Genomic DNA, 11,684 nt, shown 5'->3' with positions numbered 1-11,684 from the left:
ATGCTTTTAGGAGCAGTGGGCTGCTGTGAAATGCCGGGGGAAATTCTTCGACAAAAAATCGAAACACCAAAAAGCATTAACATTTCCTGTAGCTAGGTCTTAACATCTCATCTAGTCAGGTCTTGTTAGGTCTTAATAATAATCTAATAATATTTTTTTTAAAAGATTGTTAAGATTTTGCTTGAATACATACCTAGACCTATGAACCTGTTTTGCACCCTCAATTTCTGTGTAACTTCTGTGTAAAAGTGTGTGTGTATGTGGCCAAATGTAGCTGATATGGTTACACTAAAATAGACCAGTATCTAAGTTTTTTTTTAATAAATTTCAACTTTTTTATTTGAAAGAGCCTGTCAAAACATTGCTCAGATTACTTATAATTGCTTTATCATCCTTATTAGTGATGAGTGACACTTCATGTCATGCTCAATTAAACCTTCTCTGACATGCTTCATGTAACACTATGTCTTGCCCATATTAGCAACCTCCAATCAAAACAATTGTTTCATGTCAACTAATGTTGTAGCAACAATGCAAGATCAGTTATTATGATTGGCTGTAATATTTTAAAGGGCTATGATGCTCCAACCTTATCTGGCCCATTTTACCTGACTCCACCATACTATACTTTATCTTAAGTAAAATTATGAATGCATGGATTTGAGTATTTTAAGCGACGCATTGCATACTTTTACTTACGTAAAGGATCTGCATGCATCTTCCACCACTCATTACAAATATTGTGCAAGTTAAAAAAAGAAAGAAAAATAAGTTAAATTCAAGAACAAGAATCTCTCAAAGACTATGTGAACTTGTCATTTAAAAGGGTGGATATCTACATGAACAAGTGTTTGATTGCACACGCAATCAAAATGAGATTAGGGTGACTGCACTGGCAGGTGCAGGGTGTGATGTGCTGCTGTGACCGAGGTGTGGCTGAGGGAATGTGCTCAGTCTACATTCCCTGGGCAAATAAAAAACACAACTTGGTGACATTAGCCACAGTAGCAAATGGGTGCATTAAGAAGAATGGAGACAAAGACATTGCATTGTTACTTTACTAGCATTTATCATACAAAGAAAGCCCTTTTATTACGTTTCTCACAAACACAATCATCGATACAATAATGCCCGTAATGTGTCTCATACACCAAAGTTATGAAATGTTAAGAAAAGCGTATACTGCATCATACCATGTCAACAAGTCATGACATGGCTGATCTAAAATCAAACATCCAACATTGTTGGATCCTGGATGCCTGTCAGGTGAGAGTCAGAGAATCTGATGGTGCAGATGCAGGTATTCAACAACCTATAAATATAATTTTTAAAGATTATATGTGAAGAAACATTTACGCATAACATATTGATTATAATATAGGGTAGGAGGATGGATGTTTCCAGGTGCCAACTTGTCTTGTTTCTCCTCCAATCCAGATATCTTCATCTAGTCAGAGTCACTGCTGCAGGAGCTGCTGGAGTTCTACAGCAAGTATGAACACAACATACACATCAATGAATCACTTCAATCATCTACAAACCCATGTGAAGTTTGTTTTGTCTACGTTACATTTGAGAATATAAAAATGACAGGCTGTCATTCATTTATTGACTAAAAATTTGGAATAATTAGCTAATATTGGAACTATAATAGAGCATTTCGCGTGATTAATTCACATTAGGTTGCATTGCACAAATTTTTCACTGTTCAAATTCTAAATAAAATCTCATTTCTGGAGCAAATAAACCAACATGCATATATACATCATATTTGAGAAAATAACTGAATCTTACCCCGTGACAGTCCTTTCCTTTCTTGTGACATTGGCCATGCTTGTGACCATTCTTATGCTTGTGCTTGTTCCCATGTCCATGTCCATGGCTCTGTCCGTGGCACTGCCCGTGCTCAGGTCCGTGTCCATGTCCTTGGCCGTGACCATAACCAGGTCCGGGTCCGTGTTGGCCTCCGTGTTGGCCTCCGTGTTGGCCTCCGTGTTGGCCTCCATGTGGACCTCCGTGTTGGCCCCCGTATTGGCCTCCTTGTTGGCCTCCATGTGGACCTCCGTGTTGGCCCCCGTATTGGCCTCCGTGTTGGCCTCCGTGTTGGCCTCCAGGTTGACCTCCGTATGGACTGTGGGGCTGAGGAGGGCCGTGTGGTGGTGGGACAGTGCCTGGAGGATATTGAGGGTATCCCCCTGGCATCTGCTGGGGCTGGTTCGGGTAACCAGGAGGGTACTGGTTTCCTAAACATAAGTAGAGAAGAGAAATCAGGAAGTTAAAGTGAATATCAAGTATGTAAAGCATATTCATTCATTTGAAAGTGGTTGTGTTATTTACCTTGGTTGTGTCCGTACATTTTGAAACCTCAGATGAAACCACAGATCCTGAAAGCAAAGAAAAACAAAAAACACTTTAAACAAATCAGCACAGTTCGTCTTTCACACACATATGCAATGGTTCTATCTTTAAAAATCTGAGAGAACTGCAAATCCTCAGCAGAGTTTTAGAGGTGAACTTACTGTGTGCTGGAGAGCCGATCCACAGTCGCAGCCGTCACATGCTGCTCCTTTTTATGCACAGTCCACTTCACCTGTGGCGCTGGGGGCAGTGCCTGAACTCCCACCACAACATTTTTGCTCGGTGACCTAAATGGGTGTGTGAGTGTGTGTATAATCTGTAACATACAGTCAATATGAACCAAGATATGGATACACACACCCAAACAAAAACTTCTGAAATTGCGTTGTACTTTCCTATTTAACAATCTGGTTTACTACTAATCTTATTGTCTGGCAATGACAGATGTTTTCATCATTTGCAATCTCATAACATTTAAAACATTTGGATCCATTTTTATCTTGAGCTCTTGGGTTTTAGATAAGACGATTATTTGCACAAATACCAACTCAACAGTCTTAAAGTGGCAGTAGGCAGAATGTTTTTGGCATCATTGGGCAAAAATTCCATAATAACATTTCAGCATATTGTAATTCAAGTGTTCTGAGAGAAAACTAGACTTCTGCACCTCCTCAAGGCTCTATTTTGAGGCTTTAAAAAATCTAGCCCATGACGGGAGGCTTTGGCCAATCACAGGTCATTTCAGGGAGAGAGCATTCCTATTGGCTATTCATTCAACAGAGCCAGCTGTCAATCACTCACAAACTGCGATCAAACGGTCAAACTAGGCAGCGCTGATCAAATATGAATCAATATTCTGTTACTGTAATGCCTATTTCTCTCCTCAGACGTTTTCAGAAATATCTTGTAGTGTACTGTTTAGCTGTAAAATGAGAAAGTTTGCTCCAGCTGGTGGGCGGTGCTGCTTGGTATTTCTTCAACTGATCTCAACATGGCTGCCAGGACACAAACTTTCTCATTTTACAGCTAAACAGTACACTACAAGAAGTTTCTGAAAACATTTGAGGAGAGAAATACGCATTACGGTAACAGAATATTGATTCATATCTGAACAGCGCTGCCTAGTTTGACCGTTTGGTCAGAGTTTACGAATGATTGACAGCTGCTCAGAGACGGCAAGGCTCCAGATCAGCTCTGATTGGTTGTTTTCCTCCGGTCTGTGAAATCTTGCAGATGCCATTAGGAGCACCGGAGGACACAGAGGCACATGAGTTGTTTTTTTCAGATTACCAGTGTCATGCACTACTGTCAGGATATAGTGATCGTTATATAAAAATAACTTTTTTCAATCACATTTGCTCCAATACTGCTGCTTTAAATGATTCATATATGGATGACTCTAATCAGACAGAAAGCAATAGATCCAAGTTTAAACATGAAATCAATTAATACTGTATTAATCACAGTAGAGTACACTGCACTGTCAAACACAAAATTCCACTGATTGGGGTTGGGCCAGATGTGCAGCCTGTTAGAAAGTTTGGCTCCATAGAAGGCAGTGCGGTAGCAGAAGCAGCAGTTGCTTGCCCAATGAGAATTTGTAATAATCCATGCGCACAGTTGGCCCGCCGGGCAGTTTACATTGACCCAAAAAGGCACCAGGCTACTCTGCCTTAATGTTATGCACTAAAAAGAGTATAGCTGCTGATCATATTACACTAATCTATGTGTCAAAGACTAAATCGACCATAGACCATAAATAGCACGAATGACAGATTCACAGTGATAAAATAGGTGATTAAAATAGGATGGATGTGAATGTGCTGGGGAGCAGCACGGTGTGTAACTATTAGTGAAAAACACTGCAGAACAAAGGTCTTGATTCAACGCTCCCTCGGTAAATAAAGATAATATGAAAACACACTGATAGATAACACACACAATGTAATAGGAAACCATGAGGTCAAATGAAAATAGAGAATTAAGAGGCAGGTGCATCGTAGAGATGACTTGCTTTTGTAAAAAAAAGAAACCAGTTTTATGCTGTTTATCACAAGGGGACATAAGATCAGTGTCTAATACATCAAAAGAATACACTATGTTGCACAAGGACTACTGTAAAGGTCCTTTTCAGAAAAGCAATACTGCTGGTAACCTACCAGAGTCTGTTGTTTTCACTTTAAAATGTATTGGCTTAACACTTCATAATATGTGGCAGCTAAACCTGACTTTAAACCTGCAGTAGGCAGAATGTTTTTGGCATCATTGGGCAAAAATTCCACAATAACCTTTCAGCATATTGTAATTCAAGTGTTCTGAGAGAAAATTAGACTTCTTCAGAAGTCCGGCTGATGATGAACGGAGGGAACGGGAGGGAGTGTACTCCTGGAGGAGGTCTGTGAGGTAGGTGGGGGCGTGGTTATGGAGGGCTTTGTAGGTGAGCAGAAGGTTTTTGTAGTCGATCCGGGATTTAACAGGGAGCCAGTGCAGCTGGATGAGGATGGGGGTGATGTGGTCGGAGGATTTGGTGCGGGTGATGATCAGATACCTGTCTAATGCACTCCTGTCAGGACATAGTGACCGTTTTCATCATATTTGCTCCAATCTTGCCTACTGCTGCTTTAACTTCACATTGATCAGCCCAACATTTGAACAAAAGGAAAAAAAACATGCTTTGACATGTGGGTGGTCAAATGAACAGTTTATTATTATATACTGTAAGGTAGCAGGTTGAAGCTTTCCAGGTGCCACCTTGTCTTGTTTATTTCCAGACATCTTCATCTAGTCCGAGTCGCTGCTGGAGTACTATACAGCAGGGACAAATATTATTATTTCATTCAGTGATGACGTGTCAGACAGTGAATTAATGAAGTTATGCATTCACAATTGAATGATATAATCAATAACACTGTTGTGAAATTAATAAAGTGATGAGTGAATAATGAATTCAGTTTCATTAGTGTGTCTTTGGATGACGAATATATTTCCATTTATAAAATTAGTCTTTAACATTTAATTTTTCACTGCCTTTTCATTTTCTATCTCAGAATGACTTTGATTGCTGCTTTTCTGTTTGTGTTTTTTCGGTTAGGGCCACGCTCAACCTTAAACCTGAACCAGAAGTGGTTGGTTTGTAGAGCTGAAGAGAGCGGTAAAGTGACACCTCATGTGACAGTCATTTGATCCATTGTTATTCTAACAAATATTGATTGTTGCCACTTTATGGTGATCTCTCATTATGTTTAATGATGATTTAATGATGACAATTACTTAATTTGTCATTTTAGACTGAGGACTTGTTGGAAAAGGCCAAGGCAAAATCAAATTAAAACCATTAGAGTCCAGGACTGTTGCTGTCATGATAAGATCTTACTTAATATCTTTTAAAGAAGCAAACTGTTGGACGAATAGAAATTGTGAGCAGCAGCACATGAGTAAACCTCATGTGACAGGTGTTTCTACTATTATGTCCACTCCATAGATTCAACAGAGTCACATAATAACCTTGAGTTAGGATTTAGTGCAGGACTGTTGTATTAGACAGCATTCGTTTTAGCTTGCTTAAGAATGGGATTTGTGAATAAACTGTATCTCATTGTTGAACTAACATTTCCATTACTTGCACGAGTGTGATTAGCAACTTAATATCAGTGGACTGTGATACAGTATGGTTGATACAATAGAGGCTCCATCATTTGCTCTTTACATTGATCAATAAATAAACTGGAACTTACCCCGTGACACTTTTTTCCTTTCTTGTTGCATTGGCCATGCATGTGACCATTCTTGTGTCTGCGGCCATAACCATACCCGTGATGCCCATCCCCGTGCCCATGACCGTGTCAATGCCAAAGTCCACGACCACGCACACACCCACGTCCACATCCACGTCCACGTCCACGTCCACGTCCACGTCCACGTCCAAGCACATGTCCATGCCCATATCCATGACCATGAACATGAACATGAACACCTCCAGAAGGTGGGGCTACAGGATAGTATGCAGGCGGAACACCAGGTTGAGGAGCGTAGGGCTGAGGAGGGTAGGGCTGAGGAGGGTAGGCCTGAGGAGGGTAGGCCTGAGGAGGGTAGGGCTGAGGAGGGCAGAGTTGAGGTGGGGCAGTGCCTGGTGGATATTGAGGATTGTATCCTCCTGGTATTGGCTGGGGATTAAAGCCAGTGGGATACTGGTTTCCTGGTCAAGCAAAAGGGGTGGGGCTCATCATTTCCTCATTCAGTTTGTATACACTTGATGTCAATTTTTGCTCCTTAAAATTCAATAAAAAAGTCTGACATAATGGACAGAGCCGGGGTTTTAGTAAAAGTGAAAAAGAGAGTGATTTACCTCCGTTATTCCAGGACATCTCAAAATTCCAGATCCAAACCCTGAAACTGAAAGAAGACACTTAAATGCACACAAATCCCCTTTTAACATAAGAAAATAAATGACTTTTCATGAGAGTTGTAAAACCTGAAATGCAAGATTGTGCAGCAGCAGCTGCAGTCCCCTGAGGCAAAGACAGTTTGCTTATAAAATGTTGCAAAACAGGCAGTGCAGGTCGCAAGTATTGCCTCATGCCATTTGTAGTAAATATATCACAAAGCCTCGTATCAGTACCACTCATATCTGTTCTGTATGTGCTATTTATTGGAATTATTTTGTATATTATCATTTTGTCAATAATAAAAACAAACAAACAAAGCAATGTGTCACATGACTCTTTAAAGACAAAGCTACCAGTCACGAGGGAGTGTCTTAATGATAAAGACATGACCACAAAATAATGCAATACAGTCAACAAAGGAAATACATGACCACAAATGACCCACTTGACCCCCCCACCCCACCCCCCCCACACACACACTCACACACTTTATGATACTTTTGCCAAGATAGCTACTAGTGAACTTACCGTGTGCTGGAGTGCAGCGCCACAGACACAGCAATCAGCTGGCTCTTCCTTTTATATAAAGCCACACCTCAGCTAGAATAAATGCCAATGGCTATCATCGGGGGTAGAGCCTAACCTCTCACCAACAATGCATTTTTGTGACGTGTTTAAATATACGCTTGAGATTTGGTTACTATTTATAACATAGCTATTATTTTTGTCACCACTTGGCACCAGATAAGCAATAATTGTCATAATCTCAGGCAAACTCATAGCATCATTGAGTTGTTTTTTATTGAATTACATAGCAATATTCGTTTCCTGACAAACATGGATATCATACAAGTCCTTAGATATGTGTCTCTTACAGCCGCCACCGCCGCAGGCAGAAATGCACACCACTATCACACCCAACCCCACCACCGTCTCTCACACATCCAGCTGAGGTTTCCCCCAGGATTGTTTCCATATCCTACAAACTAAAACTGCATCAGAATAATTTGATGGGGTTTAAGGATAGAGGGCATCGTATGCTGTTGAGAGTGTTTGACAAATTGCAACGGAAGTTATGAGAAGCCAACACAGCCTACCAAACCAACAGGTTGCCCTGAATACAGTGACGTGTCTTAAGAGAGAATGGAATGTCCCACCACCACCATTCAGAGGACAGAACAACTGAAGTTGTGTGGAGAGAATCCATCAATTTGTTTTCACTTTAAACTTTATTAACTTAGTATTTGATACAAAGCCATACAATCAGTGAATGAAAACAGTCCGTTTTGACAAAAGCTTGTATACATTTTTTTGGGACGAGAACATACATGAGAAGTTTTTCCGGTCATACATGATTCTGGTCTAAGGTTTGTAGGTGGTTACTTGTCTTCTTTCATTTCCCATCCAGGACCCTTCATCTAGTCAGAGTCACTGCTGCTGCTGCAAGAGCTGCTGGAAGACTACGGCACAAAGAAAACAATTCTATCAGCTTATCATTCAATTCTTGACAAAACAGTTGCAATGAGTTTGGCACAATTTCCAGTTTTGGATTAGGGAAGAGAGCAATTGTGTCCCAAGGGTTACAGGGTCACTCTTTGGGCAGACAGGATAACTGTGGGCAGAGAAGGGAAAGACTAGCACTTGTCCATCCCTCTCAACCAAGCACTAAATCCCCAACTGCTCCACTGGCCAACAGATCAGACTGCGGTTGTACTGTAGCAAGCAACGTCCGGGTGTGATTGTGTGTAACTGTGTGAAAGTGGAGGATGGAGCATCTGTACTCACTGCCCTACCTTTGGAAAAATAACCTTTAAAAAAACAGTTTATTGACAAGTTTGGCTTACCCTCAAGTGACCTATCTAGATATCTACACATTAGACACTATATCACAAACAATACAGACCGGGATCATATTAAAAAAAAAAACAACCGATATAGATTTTATTACATTTTATACACCCTGCAATAACCAAAAACTAAATATCCTATATTTACAAATAGGGCAAATAGGGCTCTAGCCCTTTTGGATGCCCTATAGGCAAAATTCTGATTTGGAGCCCCCCACCACCACCACCGCCAGTGGCGCCACTCTCGGGGGTTAAGGTTAAGGTTAGGGAAGAGTCAAATGAGTTGCTTTGGAAGACACTGACAAATGGCTTAATTTGTCATTTTAGACTGAGGACTTGTTAGAAAGGCCAAGGCAAAATCAAATTAAAACCATTAGGGTCCAGGACTGTTGCTGTCATGATAAGATCTTACTTAATATCTTTTAAAGAAGCAAACTGTTGGACAAATAGAAATTGTGAGCAGCAGCACATGAGTAAACCTCATGTGACAGGTGTTTCTACTATTATGTCCACCCCATAGATTCAACAGATTCACATAATAACCTTGAGTTAGGATTTAGTGCAGGAATGTTGTATTAGACTGCATTCGTTTTAGCTTGCTTAAGAATGGGATTTGTGAATAAACTGTATCTCATTGTTGAACTAACATTTCGATTACTTGCATGAGTGTGATTAGCAACTTAATATCAGTGGACTGTGATACAGTATGGTTGATACAATAGAGACTCCATCATTTGCTCTTTACATTGATCAATAAATCAACTGGAACTTACCCCATGACACTTCTTTCCTTTCTTGTGGCATTGGTTATGCATGTGACCATTCTTGTGTCTGCGGCCATAACCATACTCGTTCTGCCCGTGCCCGTGCCCATGACCATGACCACGTCCACGTCCACGCCCATGTCCATGCCCATGACCATGATCATGATCATGATCATGACCATGACCATGGCCATGACCATGACCATGACCATGATCATGTCCATGCCCGTGTCCATGACCATGTTCATGATCATGTCCGTGCCCGTGTCCATGACCATGTTCATGATCATGTCCGTGCCCGTGTCCATGACCATGTTCATGATCATGTCCGTGCCCGTGTCCATGACCATGTTCATGATCATGTCCGTGCCCGTGCCCGTGTCCATGACCATGTTCATGATCATGTCCGTGCCCGTGTCCATGACCATGATCATGATCATGATCATGATCATGATCATGTCCGTGCCCGTGTCCATGACCATGATCATGACAATGTCCGTGCCCGTGACCATGACCATGACCATGATCATGACCGTGTCCGTGTCCGTGCCCATGGCCATGATCATGACCATGTCCGTGCCCATGACCATGATCATGACCATGTCCGTGCCCATCAGAACAACAGCTTGGTTCATACCCTCCAGAAGGTGGGGCTACAGGATAGCACGCAGGCGGAACACTAGGCTGAGGAGTGCAGGGTTGGGGTTGGGCAGTGCCTGGTGGATATTGAGGATTGTATCCTCCTGGCATTGGCTGAGGATTAAAGCCAGTGGGATACTGGTTTCCTGGTCAAACAAAAGGGGTGGGGCTCATCATTTTCTCATTCAGTTTGTATACACTTGATGTCAATTTTTGCTCCTGAAAATTCTATAAAAAAGTCTGACATAATGGACAGAGCCGAGGTTTAAGTAAAAGTGAAAAAGAGAGTGATTTACCTCCATTATTCCCGAACATCTCAAAATTCCAGATCCATACCCTGAAACTGAAAGAAGCCACTTAAATGCACACAAATCCCCTCTTAACATAAGAAAATAAAGGACTTTTCATGAGCGGTTGTAAAACCTAAAATGCAAGATTGTGCAGAAACAAAGCAACTGCAGTCCCCTGAGACAAAGACAGTGGGCTTGTAAAATGTTGCAAAACAGGCAGTGCAGGTCGCAAGTATTGCCTCATGCCATTTGTAGTAAATATATCACAAAGCCTCGTATCAGTACCACTCATATATGTTCTGTATGTGCTGCTACTATTTACTGGAATTATTTTGGATATTATCATTTTGTCAATAATAAAAAAACAAAAAAAACAAAGCCATGTGTCACATGACTGTATAAAGACAAAGCTACCAGCTACCATTAATCACGAGGGAGATTAATGATAAAGACATGACCACAAAATAATGCAATACAGTCAACAAAGGAAATACATGACCACAAACCACAACACGCATGCACACGCACGCACACACACACACACACACACACACACACACACACACACACACACACACACACACACACACACACACAGTTTATGGTACTTTTGCCAAAATAGCTACTAGTGAATTTACCGTGTGCTGGAGTGCAGCTCCACAGACACAGCAGTCAGCTGGCTCTTCCTTCCTTTTATATGAAGCCACACCTCAGCTAGAAAAAATGCCCCAATGGCTATCGTCGGGGGCAGAGCCTAACCTCTCACCAACAATGCATTTTTGTGACATGTTTAAATATACGCTTGAGATTTTATTACTATTTATGACATAGCTATTATTTTTGTCACCATGTGGCACCAGATAAGCAATAATGGTAACTAGAAAATGCATTTCCTGCTGAAAATGCGTGGTAATGCTGACAGCTGAAATTTATTGCAAAGCATTGCTGAAAATGCAGAAATGTGAAATGACTTGCCTAAAAATGTTAAAGCTCAAATGTATTGCACTGCACTGCTGAAAACCCTAGAAGATGAAATGTACAACTGGCAGAATTGGAAGCTGAACTGCATTATCTAAAGAAGCTAAGAGCTGAAATACATTGCTAGAAAAGCTGGAAGCTAAACTGTCATACTGTCAAAAGTGGTACATTTTAATTTTCCTGAATAGGCGTAAAGAAGAAATGCTTTGTATGTATATCAGACAATGAACTGCATTGCTAAACACAAACAGAGACAGAGAGAGAGAGTATTATTTGGGTGAAATAAACCTTTAAAACTATAAGTGCTTGGACAGAAATAGTATTTTCACTGAATGAACCTTTAAAATCTATAAGTTGTTACACAGAAAGTGGTATTTGGGTGGAAAGTAGCAGTAGGAGTAGTAGTAGCAGAAGGAGCAGGGG

The 11,684-nt window shown here is 41.0% G+C and overlaps 1 protein-coding gene across 1 annotated transcript; it reads right to left on the bottom strand.

The window, feature by feature from the left end:
- Positions 1-7,953: 7,953 nt before the first annotated feature.
- Positions 7,954-10,991, bottom strand: LOC141782240 (uncharacterized). The gene is made up of 4 exons (XM_074658356.1): positions 10,922-10,991; positions 10,290-10,336; positions 9,364-10,139; positions 7,954-8,203 (listed from the first exon to the last, which is right to left on the bottom strand). Exons 3-4 carry the CDS (start codon positions 9,987-9,989, stop codon positions 8,158-8,160), a joined length of 672 nt encoding a protein of 223 aa, XP_074514457.1. The 5' UTR covers positions 9,990-10,139; positions 10,290-10,336; positions 10,922-10,991; the 3' UTR covers positions 7,954-8,157.
- Positions 10,992-11,684: the final 693 nt, after the last annotated feature.

This window comes from Sebastes fasciatus, chromosome 14 (genome assembly GCF_043250625.1).
Source record: "Sebastes fasciatus isolate fSebFas1 chromosome 14, fSebFas1.pri, whole genome shotgun sequence".
Lineage (NCBI taxonomy): Eukaryota > Metazoa > Chordata > Actinopteri > Perciformes > Sebastidae > Sebastes > Sebastes fasciatus.
Note: the sequence above shows the minus strand (reverse complement) of the source record. Positions and strands in the feature narration are given on the sequence as shown.